The sequence below is a fragment of the Belonocnema kinseyi genome, chromosome 8 (assembly GCF_010883055.1).
Source record: "Belonocnema kinseyi isolate 2016_QV_RU_SX_M_011 chromosome 8, B_treatae_v1, whole genome shotgun sequence".
Lineage (NCBI taxonomy): Eukaryota > Metazoa > Arthropoda > Insecta > Hymenoptera > Cynipidae > Belonocnema > Belonocnema kinseyi.
The window spans coordinates 35,072,946-35,098,608 of NC_046664.1; the positions used below are offsets into that span (position 1 = coordinate 35,072,946).

General features: G+C 27.8%; 1 protein-coding gene across 1 annotated transcript in view; it reads right to left on the bottom strand.

The window, feature by feature from the left end:
* Window positions 1-611: 611 nt before the first annotated feature.
* Window positions 612-25,663, bottom strand: part of LOC117178019 (ATP-binding cassette sub-family G member 4-like) — a 79,559-nt gene continuing 54,507 nt past the window's right edge. The window contains exons 5-13 of the mRNA XM_033369209.1: window positions 23,274-23,391; window positions 20,621-20,810; window positions 19,718-19,925; window positions 17,637-17,813; window positions 13,597-13,964; window positions 12,756-12,924; window positions 7,511-7,611; window positions 6,992-7,147; window positions 612-2,303 (exon numbers count right to left, since the gene is read on the bottom strand). Of these exons, the coding sequence (XP_033225100.1) occupies window positions 1,959-2,303; window positions 6,992-7,147; window positions 7,511-7,611; window positions 12,756-12,924; window positions 13,597-13,964; window positions 17,637-17,813; window positions 19,718-19,925; window positions 20,621-20,810; window positions 23,274-23,391 (1,832 nt within the window). The 3' untranslated portion in view covers window positions 612-1,958. The remainder of the gene's footprint in view (window positions 2,304-6,991; window positions 7,148-7,510; window positions 7,612-12,755; window positions 12,925-13,596; window positions 13,965-17,636; window positions 17,814-19,717; window positions 19,926-20,620; window positions 20,811-23,273; window positions 23,392-25,663) is intronic.

A 25,663-nucleotide genomic window follows, 5' to 3' on the forward strand; every position in this document is an offset into this window, starting at 1 on the left:
AATATCCTGACATAAAAGATTAAAATTAAAAAAATATTTTAACTGAAAATTTAACTATTCTATTTGTTGAAGACAATTTGTATTTTTTTAGTTAAAAATTCAACTACATATTTGGTTTTAATTTGATCTTTTTTAGTTGAAAATTCATCTCTTTGGTGAAAATGAGGTTTTTCGACAGAATATTTAACTATTCATTTTTTGTTAAAAATTAATCCTTTTTAGTTGAGAATTCAACTATTTGTTCAAAATTCATGTATTTTTTTGAAAATTCTTCGTTGTTGATAAAAAAACTTTATACTTAGGTTGAAAATCGAATTATTCTGTTGAAAATTTTAGAATTTTGTTGAGAATTCATTATTTTTTATTGAAAATTCAACCGTTTCGTTAAAAATAATATTTTCAAGTCTAAAATGCAACTGTTTTGTAGAAAATTGGTCTGTTTGGCTTACAAACTTAACAATTGGCTTCGACATTTATTCTTTCACGATTGAAAAATTTTTATTCGTAGAAAACTCAACTCGTTTTTAAAAAACTTATCTGTTATGTTGAAGATTTAAAATATTATTGAAAAATTCAACTATTTCGTTGACCATTTTTTTGTTAATAATTAACTTTTATAAAAGAAAATTTATTTATTCCATTTTTAGTCGAAAATTGTAATTTTTTAGTTAAAAATTCACAAATGTCAGTTTGATCCATTAATTAATTTATAACAATCGAAGAAATTAAGGAACTCAGTCTATAATATTGTAAAAATTTCCTTTATGGAAAATATCAATAAACAGAGCAAAGTAGATTGTAGAAATATAAAAAATTACATTTTTTTTGTAATTTTTCAACTTAAATAACGAATTACTGAAACATAAAAAAAATCGACTTACATTAAAATCTCGTTGAATTCCCCTACCTAAAACTTATCCTAACATTAAAAACCTAGGCTAATTGTGTGTTCAGTAGGTTGGGTCGAAAAACGCTATTGTTTAAAACTTGAAACCTAATAGTGCAGAAAATTTGCCTTTTATGAAGGCAAGTCGGGCCCCAAAAACATTTTGAAATCGGTCAATATCTTCGTCACGAATGACGTTTAAAGTTTCAATTTTTGACCAATTTTTTATCAACTTTTTATGAGCCAAAAAATTATGGCCTATTTTTTATAAATATAATTGTTTTTAATTTAAATAAATATAATTACATGTTTCTTCGATTTAATCGGAAGAAATTTAAAGCCTAACATTATCAATTTTTTTCTAATGAGAAAAAAACTAAGTCCAAAAGAATGGGGTTTTTGCGCATTTTTAAATAATCCTAACTTGAAGAAATTTTTTTTCTATTTACCGATTTTAGCCTTTTTTTGCCTCAATTTTTCTTCCCAGTCGGTAGTTTTTTCGCACTATTACGTTTCGAGTTTTAAAAAATCGAGTTTTTCGAAGCACCATAGTGTTCAGTGACCCAAACCCTCCACGAAAAATAGAAAAGGAACGTCTATCTGACAACGCTCGACGCAACAACAATTTATACAAAATTATACTAAATATTCGCCGAGTTGGCACCCTTCGCGAGTCCGCAACCCCTTTTATAAAAATTTACAAAGTCCAAAGCTGGAACGAACACTGCTTCGATTTTCGAAAAAGCAGGTGCAAACTCAAGGCAACTAATCAACCTCGAGTTTGAGTCGAAAGAAAGATTCAAATTCGCGAAACTACTTCGGGATTCATTTCCCCTTCGTATCATTAAATTATTTTCGAGTCGATTTGATACAATTATATTTCGTTTAAATTTAATATCGGAAAGTCGATTATTTCACCTGGTCCGAAAGTCTTAGATTCTTCTTGAAGAAGCTCAGTCGATCTTTGGTTCCATTGCTTGATGCGATGGATCTCTTGTGATGATTGAAATTGGATTGAGTAGCTCGATATTTAGATTCGATTTTTAATTATAATCTTTAATATAATTTTAAGTTAACGCAGAGATCGAAGCTTGAGCCTTAGCACGAAGTAGGCGACGATTCTGAGGCCTATCAGAAAACTGACGAGGGCGACGACGTCGATCCAGTACACGGCGTCGACCATTGACATTTCCTCCAGAAATTTCTGAGGACTTTTGAAGTGACAATAGGGCTCTGAGCATTTTAATTTTGCTCGATTATATCCATAGACTGAGATCATGGCTCCTTCAAATCCATATCTGACGTATGAGAGGTATGAAAGGAATTTTAGGTAGGCGGGAATTGCTTTGAATTTCACGAAAAATCCGGAGAAAAGAACGATTGGTACCGATGTCACTGGACCGATGAAGACTCCAGTCTGAAAGAAAACATAGGTATTCATTTCAAGGATGAAAAATTAAGTAAATCGTCAATTTTCCAATTGGCATTTTAGGGGAGGGGATATAGGGAAGGGGAAGTGGTGGAAGTGAGGGACGGGCTTAGGGCAGGTGAGGGTAAATGGTGAAAGTTAGAGGAAGGGAGGTAGAAAAAGTTGTGCGGCAAGAAGTAGACGTAGGATGGTAAGTAGGGGAAGTAGTAGAAATGGGGTGGGAATTAATATGAATATGGTGGGAAGCAGGATAAGTAGGGTAAAAGTAGAAGAAGTTCTGTGGGAAGTAGAAAAAATAGGGTTGGGAGTAGCAGAAGCAGGGTGCGAAGTAGGGTAAGTAGGATAGGACGTAGGAGAAGAAGGGTGAAAGTAAGATAAATAGGGTGGGCAGTAGGAGAAGTATGGTGAAAAGTAGAAGTTGTGTGAGGAGTAGTGGAACAAGGGTGTGAAGTAGGATAAGCAGGATAAGACGTAGAAAAAGTAGAGTAGGAAGTAGAAGAAGTCAGGTCGGACGTGTGAGAAGTAGGGTGGAAGTAAGATAAATACGATGGGAAGTAGGAGAAGTAGGATGGAAAATATTAGAAGTAGGGTGGGAAGTAGAAACTAGATGGAAAGTAGTAGAAGTAGGGTTTCAAGCAGGGGAAGTAGGATAGGACGTAGGTGTAGTAGGATGGGAAGTAAAAGAAGTAGTGTGGGAATTAATATTAAAATGATGAGAAGTAGGACAAGTAGGGTAAAAGTAGAAGAAGTTCTGCAGGAAGTAGAAAAAATAGGGTAGGGAGTAGCAGAAGCAGGGTGCGAAGTAGGATAAGTAGGATAGGACGTAGGAGAAGAAAGGTGGAAGTAAGATAAATAGGGTGGGCAGTAGGAGAAGTAGGGTGAAAAGTAGAAGTTGTGTGGGAAGTTCTGAAACAAGGGTGGGAAGTAGGATAAGCAGGATAAGACGTAGAAGGAGTAGTGTAGGAACTAGGAGAAGTATGGTGGGAAGTAAGATAAATACGGTGGAAAGTAGGAGAAGTAGGATGAAAATTAGGATATATAGAGTAAAAGTAGTAGGAGTAGGGTGGGACGTACAAGAAGTAGAGTGGGAATTAAGATAAATAGGGTGGGCAGTAGGATAAGTAGTGTGTTAAGTAGTAGAAGTAGGGTGGGAAGTAGCAGAAGTAAGGTGGGAAGTAAGAGAAGTATGATTGTAAGTAGGGCCAGTATGAAATTTAGGGGGGAAGAGAAGGAACTAAGGGACGAGGACTTAAGGATAGGGTAAGTAGGGGAGAAAACTAGTGATGGAATTGTCGGAAGAGGATTAAACTGCCATTGCAAAGGAATAGAGGGGATGATCATATATGTTCCGATAGATTCGGAAAGGACAGAATAGATGACGAAATGGGGCGTGATAGGGGAATAGGAGAAATTTGAACGACTTAATCAATATCTTAATTAATGTAGCATCTTTTATCAATGGAATAAAACAATTTCAAAATTAGAATTCTACATTTATAATTTATTATTCTTAGAACTGTCGCAGCCTAAGTTACTTGAAAAAGAGAAAAAATTATCTACTTAAGGTTTGTCAAAAATCAGGTGCCTGAAAAAAAGTAGGTTTATTCGATTTTAAGATTTGAAATGATATTATCAGTCATGCCTTGGGAAAAACAAACATTAATTTTTTTTAATATTTAAAACTTACAGAAAATAATTATTATTATTATTGATGGTATTATTATTAATTATTAATTATTATTATTATTATTATATTATAGCTTTTGTAATTTTTTTTTCATATTGTTGTTACAATTCTACGGTTTAAAATTTTGAAAAAAGTCAATAATTATTATCAAATGCATATAATTATTTGTTTGTAAATCTGTAAATAGTAAGAAAAAATTGAAGAACCGAAAACCATTGTTCAACTAATTTTTTTGACAATTAAAAATTGTTTTCATTCAAAATAATGTTTCTTATTTAAAATTGATATTCTTTCGATTTTTAAAATTATAGAATTTTTTCACAGAAAAAATAAGCCATGATTGATCAAAATTTAACTATTTTTGAAAAATTGTTAAGAATCAACAGTAGGAAAAAATTAAATTGCAAAAACTGTTGTTAACAAAATTACTTATTCTGAAGATTGAAACTTTTTGCATAAAAAATAAAGTTTTAATTTCATAATAAATAACTGATATCATTTCAATTCTTAAAATTATTGAAAACTTTTTTCCAGAAATTTAATTTCGGGTGCGGAAACTACCTTAAACTGAAAAAGTGACTAATTTCTAATTAAAGTGACTAAAAATTTCAAACTAAAAGCAACTAATGTTTATTAACGATGTTACTAATGCTCTTTTGGATGTAAACGAATTCAGAAGAATTGGATGAAATTTATAAGAATTTCAGGTGAATTTTAAAAAACTCAAAATAAATTTCTAAGGCTTCAAACCATTTATTTTTAATCCAAAATAATTCAAATGAATTTGAACAAATTGAAAAAATGATTTTAGTAGAATTGGTCTGAATTTATAAGAATTCCAAGAAAATGAAAAACATTCGATGATATTCATAAAAATTCAAAGTGAATTTTAAAAAATCAAGTTGAAAAGCTTCAGGATTAATTAAAGATCAAGGGAAGAAAATGATTAAAATCAATGGAACCGAGTAGAATTGAGTGATCTTAAAAGAATTTAACTAAAATAAAAAAATGCAAGAGAATTCAGAATAATTAAAAAGAAAAGGATGAATATAAATAATTCAGAGTGAATTCCAAATCAATGAATTTAAATTAATTGCACAAATATTTTTAAATCTTCTAAAATGTTTGTAACCCTAAGAAATCTTTCAATTAACGTAAATCAATTCTTTGAAATAAGTTGAAATATGATAAAATACCGTGAAATTCAATGAAATATAATAAAATTGTCTGAAATCCTGAAAAATTTATTAAAATATCTTGAAAGCTTTTTAAATCTTTTAAAGTCATTGAAATGCTCGGAAATCTTATAAGGTTTCTTGGAATCTTCAAACTATTTTAAAACCTTAAGGGCCCCATAAAATTGTTCCATGTCTTCGGATATTTGAGGAAATTCATTAAAACCCAATGCAATTTCTTTCAATGTTTAGAATCATTCAAATCCTTGGAATTTGTTTTAAAATGCCATAAAATATCTTTTTTGAAATCCTTTGAAATTACTTGAAACTATTTAAAGCTCTTGAAAACTGCTTGGAATAAAAAAAACCTAAGATATTTCAAATCCTTTTAAATTCCTTGAAACTTTATGAAGCTCTTGAAAATTCATTCGAAATTTCGAAATCTATTTAAAATATCCTAAGATATTTCTAATCCTTTAAAATCGTTTCGAATCCATTTGCAGTTTTGAAAGCTCTTGAAAATTCCTTGGAATTTCTAAAAAAAGTCCTAAAATATTTAAGATACTTTGCAATTACTTCAGATTATTAAGATCTTTTTAAAATACCCTAAGATATTTATAATCCTTTAAAATATTTTGAAATCTCTTGACACTTTCTTAAAGTCTTGAAAGTTCCATGGATTTATTAAAATCTATTTAAAATACCCGAAGATATTTCTAATCCTTTAATATTCTTTCAAATCCCTTTAAGATACTCTGCCATTACTTCAGATTATTAAAATCTTTTTAAAACATCCTAAGATATTTATATTTCTTTAGAATATTTTGAAATCTCTTGACATATTCTAAATATTAAAAAAATTCCGTGCAATTTTTGAAATCTATTTAAAATACCCTAAGATATTTCCAAAACTTCACAATCTTTTGAAATCCCTTTACATTTTTAAAGCTCTTGAAAATTCCTTGGAATGTCTAAAAATACCCTAAAATATTTAAGATACTTTTCAATTACTTCAGATTATTAAACTATTTTGAAAATACCCTAAGCTAGTTTTAATTCTTTAAAATATTTTTAAATCTCTTGAAATTTTCTTAAACATTTGAAAATTCCGTGGAATTGTTTAAAACGCCCTCAAATCTGTAAAATTCTTTAAAATCCTTCAATTTATTAAAATCTATTTTAAATTCCTTGAAATCTTTTTAAATATTCTAAGATCTTTAAACAAATTGAAAGTCGTTGAAAATACCTTGAAATATTTTAAATCTTAGAAAATCCTTAAATTCTTGTGAATCTATACTTTGAAATCAGTTGAAATAATACAAAATCGCGTAAAATTGCATGAAACTTGATGGTATTTTTTTAAATCTTAGAAAATGTATTGCATTTGAAAATCGTCTTATAAATAGTTCTTATAAAATTTTTCCATGTCTTTCGAAATCTTAGAAACAGCTTTAAGACCCTCTGAAAATTGGCTTGAAATCCCTTATAAGCATTCAAATCATTGGCAATTATTTGAAAATTCCTGAGAATCACAAAAAATATTAGAGAATCTTAAATTACCTCAAATTTTTTTAATCCTTTTAAATTCCTTTAAATTATTGAAATTTTTTAATAATATTGTGGATATTTTAAAATACCCTAATATATATTTCAATTGAATTTTCCCTTCCTAAAAAATTCCCTGACTTTTACCTGATGTCCAGGCTTTTATATTTCAATTTCCATTAAATCGTTCAATTTGGAATTCATTCGTTTAAAGTTTTAGGTAAATTTTTACTAATTAGTTTAAGGTTTAATTTTTATAATTAGTATACCTCGACAGTCATTGCTGCCCCGATAAGTAATCCAATTGATTGTGCCACGAGCGAAGTCAATACACAAATATTGAGATACATGAGGAACCTTTCCAACTCCAAAGGTTGTGCTGTCATAAAATAGACTATCATCACATATGCTACTGAATACATTATCTGCAAAAAAGAATTAAAATTTAGAATTAAATTAAATTCCTCTTTAACTTACAACATTCAAATTTAATTTCGAAATTCTTTTAAATAAACAAAAAATCTAACGATTAAATTTGAACAGCTCCTTTTAAATTGTTTTTATTCAAATTAAAATAAATAAAAAAACTAAAAAACAAACAGGAAAGTTCTATTTTTTAAAATTCGAATGGAGATATTAAAGTGTGTGTTGTTCAAGTCTAATAGTTCGATTTTTCTTTCAATTTCGAACAATTTCGCCGTAAAACAACCATTTGAAGATTCTCTTGGCACGACTTTTAAAAAGAGGATAATTATCTAAAAATAAATTGAAAGAATTATTATTCTTACTTGAAATGGTATATCAGCCAATGTTCTCGCTAAGTAGAAAGCCTTCAGCGAATACCAATAGTTTAAATGTTCTCTTACAAACACAGCCATTTCTACTGGAACTGTAAGCAAAATATCCAAGATCAATTTCTAATACTAAAAGTACAAAAAACATTTGTATTCGATTTCGTGAAGAAATTGATCCAATGCATCGAAAAAATAGAAAAATAGGTATCGGTTTATAGGAATTGTTTATATAATTAAAATTTGCTGCCAATTGAAGAAATATGCCAACAAAAAGTTATGCGTAAGATATTTTTAGTTGTCTCTTAATAAAAAGATATTATTTATGGAAGAATAATTTAAATTTGTAAAGTTGTATACAAATTGTTTAAATAATAACATTTTATAATTTTTAACTCGAAAAATATGCCATGAAAAATTTATGAATTAGCAGTCACACGTTATGTGTACATCGGACACTCTTCAACTAGGATGGTCCAAAAATAGCAACTTTATGTAAAATTTATGCTAAAGGCGGTATTTTTTCAATTTCTTTAATACTAGTTATTTTTATTCGGTAAGTCACAAGTTTCCAAGTATTTTTGAATTAATTTTCAACTGTTTAAAAATATTATCTCTAGAAAATGGTGAAAAGTGTCTATTTTTCGGGATAAATGATATAGTTGATGGATGTAATAAAATGTATTGTTTGTAATTATTAAAATAAAATCTATTTTTACTATTTTTTCAACCAAATCATGAATAATAAGTGTTTTATGGAATTAATAGCACAATTAACAAAAGTTAAGAGTATAATTTGTTTCTTTAGGATGAGTAGCAATTGTTTTAAAAACTTTAATTTCTTTAAACAACCGATTTTTCTCTGCAAGACGGTATTTTTTCAACATCTTTAACATTAGTTATTTTTATTCGATGAATGACAAGTTACAAAAATTTTTGAATTAATTTTCAATTGTTTAAACAATATTTTTTCCAGTAAATAGTAAAAAGTATCTGTTTTCGGGATAAATGATATAGCTGTTGAATGTAATAAATGTTATTTTGTTGTTTAACATTTTTTGCAATTGTTTAAACAAATTTTATTTTCACCATTTTTTTCCACCAAATTTATGAAAAGTATTTTCTGGAATTAATGACACAATTAATAAATATTAAGAGTTATATTTGTTTATTTAGAATAAGTGAAAATTATTTAAACAATTTACATTTGTTTAAACATTTTTTTCCTCAGCAAATCGTGAATTGCTTATTTCCTGGAATTACTGACGCAGTTAATAAATGTTAAGAGTGGTATTTTTTAACAAGGCAGTTTGCAATGATTTAAACAATTAAAATCACTTGCTGCTTTCATAGTTAAGATGGAGAAAATTCTATTTTTTTTTCAAATCTCTTAGACTACTTTACCTTTCGCATAAAATAACGCAGGTGAATGATTCTTAATTTGTTTAATAATAACAAACTGTTTTACTCAGAAAATAACACTCTTAACATTCATAACCTGCGATTATTTTCAGAAAAAAGCACTTTTTCAAGATTTTTAGGATAAAAAATTTTTTTAAATCCATGCAAATTATTAAATAAATATAAACTATAGTAACTTTTCAAGATTTACAGGGAAAAAATTTGTTCAAATAATTGCCAAATATCGTTAAATAAAATATATTTCTCTCAAATACCTTTCATTTTGTCATCATCTCCAAAAATGAATAAATCTTTACTATTCACAGGGTAAAAAATTCTTAAAACAAATAGAAACTGTTTAAATAATTATATCAGATATTTTAAACAAAAAATATCACTCTTGAAATTCATCAACTCTACCATTTATAATGAAAAATAATAACTTTCCACGTGTCAGAAGGGGGTGGGGGACTGCCAAAAAATAATAATTATTTGAAAAATAAAAAATTGGTTAAAAAATACTTGCAAACTTGTGACTTATCAAATAAAAATAATTCGTGTTTTAAAAATTCCAAAAAAATACCGTTTTTAGTATGCATTTCGAATTAAACTGCTATTTTGCATTTTTTGGCGTATTTTTCGCGTAAAATACAAGGAGATAGGGGGAGGGGGAGGGGGTCGAAAGTACAAGTTATTGTGTAGAGATTATTCCTTAAACATTCCTTAAAGGTGACTTAATTTGAAAGGATCCTATCTTTCTAAATAATTTTCAATTTCCATACAGCAGGGTAGCCCGTTTTAATCTAAGAAACAAATTTCCGGTCATTTCCCGGGTTTTCCCGGTTCACAAACATTTTTTACGATCAACAAATTTTTTAAATTCGAACTCTAAAGCTACAAATTTTATAATTTGAAGTAATAAAAAATAAACTACGAACCAAAACACTTAAAGTGGAACTCTGTAATTTTAAACTTCTAAAATTAAAGTTTAAAAGTTTTTCAATTCAAAAATGTTGTATTCAATGATCAATGAAAATAAAAACGCATTAAATTAAACGTACAAACACTTCTCGATTGAAAATTTTTGTAATGAAATGCAGATAAACTGCAAAATTTAGAATTTTTAACTTTTATAACTGATGAGTTCAAAGATTATTCAATTCCAAAAATATGTACATTATGATTTTCAATGCTCTAAATTAAAGAATCAATCAATTAAGCTTAGTATTTAAAAAATTATCTTATTTTAGTAAATTTAATGTTAGAAAAATTAGAAATTAAAAAATTTAATTGTTTTTAAACTGAAAATTTCTTAAATTAAAAGTTAAATTATCTTCATCTTAAACGGTTTAAACATCCTTAAAAAGCTTCAAAATTTTATTTCTAAATTTTGAGAAACCTAGAAGTCGTTTAAATTATTTTTAAATATCAAATTATTTTACAATATTTTTCGCATTTCTAAATATATTTAAAATTAATTGAATTTTTTCTAAGATTTTGAGAAAAGCCTGCAAATTATAAAAAATATCCTTAAATCTTTCAGATTCTTTTTGACAATTTTGGAACTCTTTTACAATCTTTTTAAATATTGTCTGAAAATAATTTATCAAAATGAAAAATTATTTTAAATTTTTATAATCTGGCTTGAAATTGTTTATTTTTGATTATTTATTTACAAATGACTCACCTTAAATTAACAGTCATAAATTTTGAATATTAAATATTTATTTAAAAATTTGATTTTCTCTTAAGTTTTTACATATTGAAAATCGTTTTGTCAAATCAATTATTGTCCGTTTTTTAATACTTAAAGTACAAATCCATTTAAAAAATATTTTATTTATTATATTTACAGGATGATAAAATAAAAATGTTTTTTTTTTAATTTTCATCTTCAAACGCTTTTCCTTTTTACTTATTTAAGTTTTCAGGACTGCATTTTAAAATTCTTTGAAATAAAAATGTATGTTTAAAAATAAAAATCTAAAATGGAATATTATTAAAGTAAAAGATTTTCAAATTATGAATTGTGAATTGAATATCACAATTGAAAAATATAATTCAAATAATTACTTTCAAAAATGGTTGAAATAGAACTTTGACAGATTTTTCATCTAAATACTTTTTAAACTCCCAGAAAATGTATTTACGGATTCCCGGATTTTGTCAATTTACGTATACACTTCATTTAAACTATTTAAACTCATAAAAAAATTTTAATTAATTTTGAATCATTTCATACTTTCGAAATATCCGTTCAAATTACTCGAATTTTGGTTAAAAAAAATATTAAGCTATTCTGACTTAATTTAAAAAATTCAAATTTTGGACTAAAACAATATTTTTAATTTAATAAACTTTTAATTATTAGTCACTTGTTAATTTTTACTGTATAGTTCAATTTTAAAAGTTATAATAAATTATATTCATATTTGTACAACTAAAAAGGTTTTTTATACAAAATTGTACGATTTTACCCAGCAATCAAGGTTACAGAACAGATCTGTAACTGTTCTAGAACCGGTAAGTAACAGGTTACGAACCTGCGAGTAACTATGTCATCCCCCATACGCTAGAATAGTTCTGTAACAGTTCTAGAACGCTGTGAAATTTCGAGAACAATTCTAGGACTTAATTACAAATGCTGTATAACAAATCTGTAACAGAACTAGAAGGCTGTGACAATCGATCTGTTCTAGAACAAACTTGGAACAAAAGTTATATAACGTTTGTGATTGGTCAGTTCTAGAACAATTACATAACAATTGTTCTAAAACAATTAATAATCTTTGTCCCTAATTTGTTCTAGAACAGAATTGTAACAGGGTTCTAGAACTTCGACATAACAATTTTACGGCACAGTTCTAGAACAAACTTGGAACAAATATTACAGAACGTCTGTGATTGATCAATTCTAGAACAATAACGTAACAACAGTTCTAAAACAGTTATTAATTTTTGTCTCTAATTCGTTATAGAACATATTTGCAACAGAATTCTAGAACTTTACTATAACACTATTAAAGCACGGTTCTAGAATAAACTTGAAACAAATATTATAGAACGTCTGAGATCAGTTTGTTCTAGAAGAATTCCATAGCAACTGTTACAGAACAGTGCTGTCACATAGTTCGAGAACAGTTCTCCCACAATTTTGTCACAGTGTTCTAGAACACTGTTACCTTTTTTTTTATAGAAAAGTTCGGTCGCAATTTTGTTACAGAGTTCTAGAACAATGTTACCTTTTTGTTCTAGAACATTTATGTCACCAGCTTGTAACAAATGTTATAGAACACAGCTCCTTTTTTATCTGAAACAGTAACAGAGCTTGTTTGCTGGGTAAATGCTTCTAATTTTTATTTTTTTAATTTGAAACTGCATTTTTAAAATCTTTGAATGAAAAATATACGCCTAAAAATTAAAATCCAAAATGGAAAATGTGTAAGTGAAAGATTTCCGAATGAAGCATTGTAAGCTAAATAATATCATAATTTAAAAGATAAAAATTCAACTGATTATTCAAAAAATTGTTGAAATCAAACTTGAATAGATTTTTTTCAACAAATTTGTAAAATTCCCGGTGAAAAAATAAATTCTTGGTCAGTTCCCGGTTTTCCCGGTCCAGCAGCTACCCTGAAAGAGATTGAATAGTTCTAATTTTTCCTATCCCCCGATTTCTATCTTCTTCAATCTTTCTACTTCCAGCAGTGTACTGTTCCATTTCTAAAAAAATAAGCTGAGAAGACTGCATTAGAAAATATAATACTTTTCCTGATGTTTCTTCATCTTCAGGGATCATGAAAGGCGAAACTTATAAAAAATATTTACTATAAAAACTCACATGTCAGAATCGTAGGCATCATTGCGGTGAACATGATAAACATGACTGTGAAAAACACGCAACCAGCGTTACTGGTAACCACCGAAGCCTCGTTTCCGATTTGGTAATAAATAGCACCGATCAGAAGACCAACTATTACATGTGACACAAGCCGTACCCTCGTCAGTGTCTGGAAAATAAACAACTGAATAAAAAAAACTGATTAAAATCAAAGACCTCTTAACATATTATTATTTTTCAAGAATTCGAAAAAGTTGATTATTTCTCTTTTGTGCTTTTTAATCACAAAGCTGTTATGCGCTATTGAGAAATCTCCAGATTGACGCAAAACTCAGATACAAACAAAAACATGTTTATGCCATTAACAGAAAATAACTAAAAAAATGTTTTTAACAAAAGTTAAAAATCTACATTTTCTACCAATTCGTTGCATTTTCAATTAAATTTTTGTCAAAAAAGTTTATTTTTAGGGATGAGAAGTACATTTTCAACCAAGAAAGGTCACTTTAAGAAAATGGTGGAATCTTCACAAAAATAATAAAATTTTCAACAAAATATTTGATTTTTTACGAAATGACTGAATTTTTAATCTACAAAGATTAATTTTCCACCGAAAGACGAATTTACAACAAAATATATAAAATTTCAACCTCATAGTTGAATTTTCAACTAACAAAATAAGTTTTTTAATCAAAAATGAAAGAGTCAAATTTTCAGTTAAAAAAAATAATAATTTTTAGCAAAACAAGGAATTGTCAGCAAAAAAATATATTTGAAAACATGCAAAAACCCCAATTTATTTGAATTGTATCTGATTTAAAAAATTGAAGACTTTAATTACCATGTCCCTAATTTGTGACAAAAAGGTTCTCTTGAGAAGAATCCAAAATTGGACCCAACCACTGGTCGGAAATCCAACTTGTTGTTCTATACTTTCTGCACTGTCCAAAAGTGAAGTTGTACAGGAAACTGGCATATTAATCACAGCTGTTCCAACTGGTCCTTTTGCAACCCCATTTGGAATTAAGGGTGCATCTTCCGCTTTAGTTTGCTCCTGCGGTGGCGACTGCTTCGAAATATCATTCGAAAGTGCCTGAGCTGCCGCAAAAGTTGCTTGGTAATGCTGATAATTATTGCATTTCCCGTTGTTCACAGCCATCACTAATTTGTGCATACATTCACCGTGTTCCCCACACGCCACTTCCATAACTGAAATTTAATTTTAAAATATAAATCAGAGGGTAAATGAGGGTTTACCTCAAGGGCAACTCATAAATTACCTAACAACTTTTTTTGGGAGGAGGGGCGAGAGGTGAACTGATATTATTACGTAATATTTGTAAGAAATTAAACCTTTGAAAATTCATATTTCAAAGTCTTTTTTTATATAGTTTTTGAAGTTACTACTATATTTCCTAATTTACTTAAAATTTTTTTTTGGTAATTTTCGTTTCACAATATTTAGTAAACATAATTTTAACCCTTCAAGGACATAATGGGCGTAAAATACCCAGCGACTTATTTGCGCTTTAACAAAACGTACGAAATCCAAGAAAATGGAACATATGGCGCCAGATTAACAAATGACATGAAAACCTATTTTTCTATGTAATTTTCACATAATTTTGATCTTTATAATTTTTATATGCAGTTTAAGATCCATATAATCGTTTAATCACGCAAAGTACGGTGTTTCATTTTTTATTGAATTGAAGCTTTTATTTTTTAGAACAAATACCTTCTTTCGAACGAAAACTATAATACTAATTTTATTTTTGAAGCGCTGTATCCCGGAAGTATTCAAGTAAAATTTTAAGTAAATATATCAAAAACTTAAAAATTTAACAATTTTAGAGTGAAAGAAGTCATTTTTCAATTTTTTTCCAGAAAGGATTTTTTTAATATTTTAAATTTTAAAAACTGTTATAAAACCTTTTTCCCCTAAACTAGATAGATTAAAGATCCTTAATTTATTTTCTTGTGAAAAACGATCCAATACCGTCGGTACAGCACACGTGTGAATACACTTGGGTGCATAACACCCAGTATGCTCTTTATGTAATTTTACGGAAGTGTGCCCTTTAATGGTTAATTTTAAACGGCTTTCAGTAATCGTTTACAGATTACTTTTATTTGAATATAAAACTTAATCTCAGCAGGAATAAAAATCAAATAACTAAATAAATAATTTGATTTGGAACTTTATACCCTAATAAGATTTTCTAAAACAAACAATAAAAAAAGGATTCTTTTGATGAAATAATTTTTTGTTCCAAGAAAAATTTTTCTTTAAATTAAAATGATTTTCTTCATTCTTTAGTTATTTTTGGTTAAATGAAAATGATTATTATCAAACGTATATCTTAAAAATATCAAACTTAAACCATGAGAATTACAAAAATTTTCATTCTAAATTTTTAAAATTGAAAACTTTAATTTCAAATATTTACTAATTATATGCCTACACTTTTGAAAAGGTACAATAAAAGTTTGAAGAGCTACAATTAAAAATTATTGAATTATGAAAATATTTGATTGAACATTATTCAATTTTTAAGATTAGTTTGTTAGTTAATTTGAAACATTATTTTTATAATATGTAGTTCAATTTTGAAGATTTATAATTAATATTTCTTCAATTTTCAAGGATTGCAATTAGAGATTCTTCCACTTTAAATATTTATAAATTAACATTCTTAAACTTTAATTCTTTGGAAGATCGAAAGACAAGACTGTTAAACTTTGAACCGTGAGTTTTTAAAATAAAATATTTCTTCTGAATCACTTTTGTCACTTTTTTCTCAAATAAATTAAAACAGAGAGCAGAAGGATTTCTGAATTTTATTAATTTTTTTAAATTCTATCGAAGTCTTTTAAATTCACACTGAATTATATTAAATTAGATTGAAATCTACTGAATTCAAGTGATTTTAAAAAAAAAAATTTAATTTTTTAAATCCACCCTAAAGTCTTTTAAAGTTATCTTAGATTTATAGATATTACATCAAATGCTTTTGAATTTTCTCAAATTCTTCTAAATTCACTCCAATTTTACTGAAATGAATGGAATATTTTGGATGTTTACATTTTTTAATTAATTTAAATTCATTTGGAATTCATCCTGAATTCTTCTACATTCTTTAAATTTTGTTGGAATGCCCTGGAATTTTCTTGAATTAAAAAAATGTTCTCCGAATTCTCCTAACTCACTTTGAATTCTCAGGCATTTCATCAAATTATTTTCAGGTCACTTCAATTCTTCTTAATTAATTTCTAATTCAATTAATTTTTTAAACGCTTTTTCTTTTTTTTTCAGTTTCTCGGCAATTTTGATGAATCTATTCGAATTCTTCTGATTTGCCCTTAATTTATTTAAACCCACTGTGCTGTAATAAAATCAGTGTATTTTTTTGGATTTTAAAATTTTATTTTAACTGACTTGAATTAATTTGGAATTTAATTTGAATTCTTATTGATTTATCCTGAATTGTGTAAAATTTGTGTTGAATTCTTTGGAATTCTCTGGATTTTTTAACTCTTGCTGAATTCTAAAGAATTTACTTGAATTCTTATAAATTCACTCAATGATATTGAATTAAATGAATCAGACCGTTTTTTTTTAATCAGCCTAAAGTTATTTAAACTCACATTGAATTCTTATGCTTTTTATCAAATTCTTCTGAATTCCTTCAAATTTACTGTAATTTTACTAAAATCAATAGAATATTTTAAATTAAAACTTTGTTTCAGTTTATTTGAATTCATCATGAAATCTTTGGAATTTCTTTCATTTTATCGAATTCTTCTCACTTTCCTTTAAATCACTGGAATTTTATTTAGTTCGTTGGGTTTTCATATAATTTTTTAATTCACTTAAATTCTGCCGACTTCCCTATAAATTCTGTTCACTCCCATTCTACTCAATTCGATGGACATTTTTGGATTTTGTAATATTTTTTAAAATTATATTCTTCGCATTCTTATGGATTTGATCAAAGTCTCTTTAATTTTCGTGATTTTTTTCATTCTCACTGAGTTATTTTGAATTCACTTAAATTTAGTTTAAATCCTCGTAAATCTACTCCATAAAATAAATGTTCTATTTTTTGTTAATTTACTCTCAAGTCTTGTAAGCTAACTTTGAATTCTTAAGGTTTTTTAATTCTTTTTAATTTCATTTAATTCATCTAACCTCTCTCTAATTTTACTGCAGTGGAGCATTTGATATTTCTTTAATTTTTTTCAATTCACTTGAATTTTTATGACGTTCACGGAATTTTTCTCATTTCCCTTAAATTCCTTATTTCCTCAAATTTTATTTTATTCATTTGTTTACTGTTTTTCTGTGATTTATCCCGAATTCGTTAAAATTGACCTGGAATTTCTATTCAATTTTAGCGAATTTTTTTGAATTCTCTGCAATGCAAAAGAGGATTAGTCACATTATTAATGCAGATTAATCACTTTTAGTCAATTTTAGTATTTTTCGGCTGATAAATTAGCCCGGCCTATTGTATGCTTATTTTTAACAGCTTTAATTTTTCATAAAACACAATTTCGATTGTTAAAATGAAAAAAAATGTGCAAAAGCAATAAAACTGATTATCGTAAAAAACAGTTGTGAACTATTTATTTACAAACGTGACTTATTTATCACCCATTGTGGCCGATAAAGTAACTAGTTAAAAAAAACCTAGTTACTTGTCATCACTGCATATTATCTCATGTGTTATATTATTTCATGTGTTATATTACCTCATGTGTCATATTACCCCATGTGTCATATAACCCCATGCATCATATTACTGCATTAAATAGATATTGGCAAACAAAATAATTTTTGATTTGGGAGTTGATAAAGCGTAAGAAATTGATTCTTACCATAATCAGCAGGGTTGTGGTAGCTCGGACAATCGAGACCCATTGAAGATAAAAAGGGGACAAGTCCACCCACATTTCCCTGATATATACATTGTCCTTCTGCTAAAAGGTAGAGATGATCGAACATCTCGAAAAGTCTCGCACTGGGCTGATGAATAGTACAAATTATGGTCCTTCCTAAAATTGAATTAAATTTAATATTAATAATATTATAAGTCTTCTCTTCCAAAAGTCTCGGATTTTATCATCTGCTTATAAATATTACAAATGATAATTTAATGTACTTTAAAATAATTGAAAAAGACCCGTCCTGATGCTTAGAGCCGACTATTCTCAATCAATTTTTTTCATACTCTTGAAGAAATTTCAAAGAGAATTTGTGAACCAATTTTTAAATTTTTCATTGCTCTTATGTGTTAATAAATAATGTAATAAATGACAATTTTTGAGACCTTATTTTTATCTTTCCGTAAACAATCGAAATAAAAAAGGGATCACTTGAAATAAGTATAGCAGCATCTAATATACAAAATAAATTCATGAAATGTTTTTATTGATTTTTTATTCAAAAATTGTCTAAACAAATTTCAAAGCTGGAGATTCTAGGATTCAGAAAATTTGTTTTCCAGTAAATGTACTTTGTATTCCACCATTAATAGTGCAAAATAAAAAATATGAGAACCAATCATATTTGTTAATTTTATAAACAAATAATAATAAAAAATGTAAGAGGGTCCTAACAGTGATGACAAATTAGGTCACAAATCCCAAAAACAAATTGACTATTCGGTACAAATTATATAAATAAATGCACTATTCGGCCATTTATTCACAAAAATACATTCTGCTTTCACTAAACCAACTTTCAATTGATTTAATAGTGATGCTCCATCAAAAATTAATCTAAGAGTGATTCGCTGTCCATAAAATTGACCGTTCAAATCATATTTCGTAATGTTTTAAACAAATTTAGTAAAATTGGTTTTCAACAATAACATATATGTTGCAAAGATCGTTTTTTTTACAACATAACACTGCCAAGTCAATTTGAAATAGCTTCAGTGAAAAAAGAATGTATTTATGTAAATAAACAGTCAAATCGTACATTTGTTTATACAATTTGTTTAAAACATTAACCGATTTTGTGAAAGTAAATTTTTTACAGTACATTACTGTTATGAAAATTTTAACCAACATCAGTAAAATCAGAATACATTACTGTAATTAAGTGGCTAGATAGTGCATTTGTTTACATAATTTGTTGATAAAATTAAAAGAGGAAGGTCACAGTTTTCTCATGAAAACAGAGTTTAAAAAGGATATTAAATCATTTTAATGAAAGAAGAATTTATTTATGTGAATAAATATCCGAATAGTGTATTTGTTTACAGAATTCGTTTAAAGCTTTGATGAATGTTATCTTACAACAAATTCACTTATATTTTCATGACTGTGAGAATAATTTCAATAAAAACATATTTTCTGTTTCTATTCTCATTTTAGTAGGTATACATTTTTATAAAAATCTCATATCTTTTGATAAATTTTTGAAAAATTCCGGAAATTTTTGGACACTCAGAATTTCCTTAAAGTTCCAAAATTTTCTTGAACTTCGAAAATTCTAAAAATAATGAAAATGTTCTTCATTTTTTAAATCTTCCTGAATTTAATCATTTTCAAAATTTAAAAGTTTTTAAAATTCCAAATATTTTCAAAATTTCAAAAAATTTTAAGGTTTAAAAAATGTACAATAAAGAGTTTTCTTAGGTCTTGTGGTCGAAAAAAAGCAAAAACAATGTAGTTTAATGCTTTAAATTTATATTTGATTGATATCTCTAAACTTTTTGGTAATTTATTAATTTACCATAACAATATAAATTTAGTATTCAATAAAAACAAAGTTTTCAAATTTCCTCCGTATGGTTTCATATTCTATCGACTGTCGCTTACGCATGCGCCTATGAATCGTACCGAACAAATTACACTCGGCGATAAAGTCGCACTTCTCCCTTATGATGCAGAATAAACTATTATAATATTGTAAAATAAATAATGATTAGATCAATTTTTAACTTGCTGACCTCCTCTGCTGAGTGATTTCAGGAGACTGAGGCACTGAAAACAGGAAGAGCTATCGAGACCGGAAGTTGGCTCGTCGAAAAACATTACGGGGGGATTATTGACAAGTTCTAGGGCGATGGACAATCTTTTTCGTTGACCACCACTAAGACAAATAGCTTGAGTATTGCTTGCATCGCTTAGGCCCAAAGTTTCGATAATTTCTTCTACCTAAATCAGAAAATAAATTCAATTAACTTTTTTCTTTTAATTCAATTAATATTTATTAATTAAATCATAAACATTTTCTTGTTAGGGTTTCGTAGCCCTGGACAGAAATGCTTTTACTTTTGTCGGGAGCCCGACTGTCTGTCGTACTTTTTCCACGGCAGGGGAAATAGGGGAAGTGCAGTGGAGGAGTTGGAGGGGAAGTTGGGTGTGGAAGGAGTAGGGTAGAATGGGAAGTGAGGAGAAGTACAAGATTTAAGGGGAGAGGAATCAAGAAAAAGACAAGGGTGGTGGAATAGAGAAAGTGAGGGGAAGAACCGTGAAGGGAGGGGGAGTTGGTGAAAGTAGTGGAAATGAGGAGAGGGGAATTCAAAGAGGAAACAACAGGGAGGAATAGTAGGGAAATGAAGGATGGGTAGAAAAAGTGAATGGCGGAAGGTTATGTGAGGGGAGGGGCAGTAGGCCAAACAAGAGCGAGTAGGGTGGGAGAGTTAGGAGGGAAAAGATAAGAACGATTTAATTAACGTCTTAATAGACTACAAACTCTGTTTTTGTTGTAAGACTAATTTTTTTTCAGTTTCAAAAGTACTTTGCTTTTAAATACAATTTTCTAAATGAATCAGACCCAGTAATACAACTGTTTGGCTATTTTTGAAATTTAAAAATTAGTAAAGATATAAACTAATTTTTGAACTTACAACAACTTTTTTGGCAGCTGCGCTGATGTCTTTTCCTAATTTAAGATTCGCTGAGATTGTCATCGCCTCATATACTGTTAAATGCGGTAGTAAACGATCATCTTGCATGATATAACAAGACATTTTTCTAAATCTGCGAAGATTTCTGTCTTTCCCGTTTATCAAAACAGATCCACTCAGGTTTGACGTCCTAAGATGAGAAATAATTATTTCAATATTAAAATGAATACATTGATTAAAATTAAAATGGTCCATTAATGACGTAAGGGTGATTTTGGAAATTTTAGACCCCCTATTGTAGGGATAAATAAGACTTTTGTGAACCCCGCCCCCTTCTTACGTAAGCATCTATATTTTCTCATTAAAATATTAAAGGATTGCATCAACGATCATCACGAATTAGAAAGAGTTTTTAAAGATTTTGATAGGGTTATAAAATTTCAAAATAATTGCAAAGATTTTTTTAGTGTTCACGAATTTAAAAGATTTCACGCTATTTCGATGATTTTACGGTATTTCAAACGATTTTAAGACATATCAACAGATTTAACGGATTTCAAAGGATTTCAGAAATTATAAAGGATTTCAAGAAATTCCGAGGAATTTCAATGGTTTTCAAAAGATTTTAATATATTTTAAGGGTTCTCATAATATTTCCCAATATTTCACGGAATTTCAAGGATTTTAACTAAGTTTCAGAAATGCTAAGGGATTTTAATGTGATTAAAAAGATTTCAAGAGATTTGCAAAGATTTTAAGAAAATTTAAGGTATTTAAGAGATTTAACGAAGTTTCAATGATTTCCCGGGATTTCAAAATATTTTTAAAGATTTCAAACGATTTAAAATAAATTTACAAAGGATTTCCGAATATATTCAAGAGGGTCGGTAAGATTCTTACGGTTTTTAAAGGGATGTATGAATTTTTAAGGGATTTAAAAGATTTTAGAGATTTAAAAGATTTTAGAGATTTCGTAATATTGCCAAATATTCCATGGGATTTCAAGGATTGTAACCAGTTTAAGCGATTTAAAAGGATTTTAGTGGGATTTTTAAAATTTCAAGAGATTTAAAGGATTTAAAAAGATTTCTAGAAATCTCAAAAAATTTTAAGGTTTTCCATAACATTTAAAAAATTTCAAGGGGTTTCAAATTATTTAAAAAGATAACGAAGTTTTTGAAGATTTAGAATGATTTCAAGGAATTTTATAAGATTTCAAATGGTTTCACGGGACTTCAACGAATTTTAAGGCATTAAAAATATTCCAAAGTATATCCACGGATTTCAGAGGATTTCGTAAGATTTTAATGCATTCTAAATTGATTTCAAGGACGTCAAGAAATCTCGTAATATTTAAAATTGTTTCAGGGAATTACAAGGATTTTAACTGATTTTATGAGATTTTATGGAATTTTGAAGATTTCACGAAATCTCAAAGAGTTTTAAGGGATTTTCACAGTTTTCAAATGATTTCAAGAGATTATCAGGTAGCTCAATTGTTTTAGAGACCTTTTAGGAAATTATGTACGATATCGGAATTCTTAAGATTTCAAGAAATATTTAAGTCATTTAAACAATTTTTAAGGGATTTGAAAAAAGAGATTTTAATGGTATTTCGAAAATTTATATAGATTTGAAGGGATTTTATAAGATTTCAAGAGGTTACACAACATTTCTAAAGGTTTGCAAATATTTTTACGAATTTGAAGGAGTTTTAACGGATTTTATGGGAATTTAAGGGTTTTCGAAGATTTTTCGGGATTTAAAAGGACTTGAAAAGATTTAAAAATATTTCAAAGTATATCCACGGATTTTAAAGGATTTCATAAGATTAATCAATTTTAATAGATTTTCATAAATTCTTAAAGGATTTCAAGGATTTAAAGGGAAGTCTTAATATTTCAAATTGTTTCAAGGAACTAAAAGGATTTTAACAGATTTTTAGAGGTTTGAAGTGATTTTATGGGAATTTGTAGATTTTAAGGATTTCAAAAGATTTCACTGAATCTCAAATAATCTCAGGAGATTGCCATAGTTTTCAACTGATTTTAAGGTATTTCCATGCATCTCAATTGTTTTAAAAAACTGCAGAAATTTTAACGACCAAAAAAATCGATTTTAAGTTTTGATAAAAATGATTACTAAATACTTATTTTATTTATTTATTCTTATTTGATCTTTGATATTTTATTTTTCCGAATCTTCTCAAATCCCTTAAAACTCCTTTAAATCTTCGAAATGCCATTAAAATCCCCTGAAATCTTTTGCAATTCATGAACATACTTTGGTGTCTCTTGAAGTACTGTAAAATCCCGTGAATTCTCCTTTTTGTTAAATTAATGTTTATAATTAAACCGAATTAGCATCTTTAAAAAAATAATAATTAGAAAGAGGAATCAAACATAAGAAGTGCTCCCCTCCTCCCTCACAAGTAAGGATTCGTAAGATTTGTTGGACTCTTACACATCCTACAAATCCTTACGTAATTTAATGGACACTTAATTTAGGAAACTAATTTTAATATCGATTCTATGAATGGTTTTAGAACATGATTGCATCTCGAAACAAAGCAAATATAATTCCCCATGATAAAATTAAGTGCCCTTAATTCCCATGTTCCCTAGGGAAATATTTAAATGCTGAATTTAATTACTTGTAACCAGCTAGAACGTTCATAAGTGTGCTCTTCCCTGCTCCAGATGGTCCCATAATAGCTGTGAGTTCTCCAGATCTGAATTTTCCGTTCACACATTTTAGAATTGTTTTGTACCCTGAAACAAAAATTTCTACAATTTAGATAAGCATTGGAACTTGATTTCGAAATTTGAATAGAACTTATAATACTTTTGAACAAAAATTGATACTTTCTCGCCATTTTCGGAAAAGTAAAATTTGAAATATTCGCCACACGCCACATAAAGTTTGGCAATAAACACTTCCCATTGGCCGGTAGCTCAGGCAGGAGTGCTTCTGCTGCATTGCCAGAAGCTTGCGCGATCGACTCTCGCTGTCTGCACTTTTTATTGATGTATATTTAATTTTTTATTCCATTAAATATTTACAAGCATAATTTCCTTCAATACTCTTGAAGAATTCTGCATGTTATAATGTTTTTATGTTTTTTTTTACGAAAAAACTAAAAGTATTTTTGGGGTGAAAAATTGTATTTTTAATTAGAACTTTCAAAGAGAACAGTATGACTCATCAAAGAAATATTTTCTTCGTTAGGTACATAATGCGATTCAAAAACAATTTTTCGTTCAAAAATCTCGTCTACACGTTTGATTTTGAATATAATACTTAGACATATAATGAAAAAACGAATAACATTTATATAAAATAAACTTCTTCACGGAAAACATGATAAAGTTAAAAAAGTTAGTTCTCCGTAAAAAAGGGCATTAAAAATTATTATTCGAAGAATTGTTGACCATTACCAAAGGAACGTGACTCGAATACGCATCCTTTCCATCCATGAAGCAAACGCGCTACTTCCTGAGCTATCGGCGATTATTTTTCAAGTTGATTCTCTCGAAAACGGCAAAAAAGCGCATATTACTACTTTGGAAAATTAGTACTCAGGATATGAATTTTCATTAAAGAAATTATAAAGCGAAAAATAAAAATTTTAAACTAGCAGTTTCCCCATACGAACGATAAATGCAATCTTAATATTTATAAATAATGAATTAAAAAATTACAAGTTCTTTCAAAAATAGAATATGTGTCAGAAATAAATCAAGATGAAATATGGCGAATAAAAAAAAATTATTTTGTTGATGATGTGTTTGATTATTTTATCTTCAAAAGATATAAGATTAAAATGTTAATTTCTCGAGAGAGAATTATAAGTTTGCGCAGTTAACGATTCAGGTTTATGACTAATTAAAAGATGCCCCTAAGACCTAGTTTCGCGAGAATTGAATAATTACTTGTTCGTGTGTGCTTTCTATATTAGTTGCAATTTTCCCTTTTTTATTTATGGTGGTACTAAAATTAATTTGACAATCGCTATTTTTGACTCGGATATATTAAATTTTTATTGCATTGTTAATTAATCTTTATTTTATTGTTTCTATTTTGTAATTTTATATTTCTTACATTTTGGGCTTTATAATTTAAAAACTTATACTAGCGGTGGTATGAAAATACAAAAATTTTGAAAATCGAGAATGCATTGTGCTGAAAAGTTTATAAAAATCAAAATTTGTCTTCAAGTGTCACTATAGGGTAAAATATTTTTAATTTTGAGAATTTAGAAAAATCCTCTATTTACGGAGCAAATTAAAAGAAGTAACTTTTGTCTTGAAAGCTTTTAAATTTCATGGGTTTTAAGATTTTAAATAAAATAAAAAATAGCCGATTTTGCGAGGGTAGTTTAAAACTAATATTTTGAATTCAATCTCTGACTTAAAGAATATATTATTTTTTTGTAATAACTTATTCTAATTTGTTAAACAACCGAAAAATCTTTCACTATTTGTTTAATCCAATTAAGAGAAATAACTTTTGTCATAAAACTTCCCTTCTCACTCTTGCGGTTCATAAGTTATAAAATAAAATCGAAAAATAACCAAATTTCCTTGCTGTAGTTTGAACCCTTTACTGTAAATTTAAGCAATAAAATAAAATCGGTGTGCCCACAAATACGAGTTCTACATATCTAAAAAAATTCGTAATTAAACCTTAAAAAATACTAATTTTATGGTTATAAAAGTTTTCTAATTGTTTAAAGAACCAAAGAATCTTTTACTACTTAATCGACCGAATTAAAAAAGTAACTTCATGAATAATATTTTTTACTAAAAATTTTCAAAAACCGATATCCAGTTAGTAAGAAGACTCGAACCCCCGAAACTGTGCACATGCAAAATTACTTGAACGCATTAGTTCGCATGACGTAATTAAAATTTTAATTATCAGCACTAATTTATAAAAATGATTAACCCTTAAACGGCCAAAACGCCACTACCGGGACACTGCTTTTCAATGGCCAATAACTAAGACTATACGACACTAGAAAAAATTGAGAAACATATATTT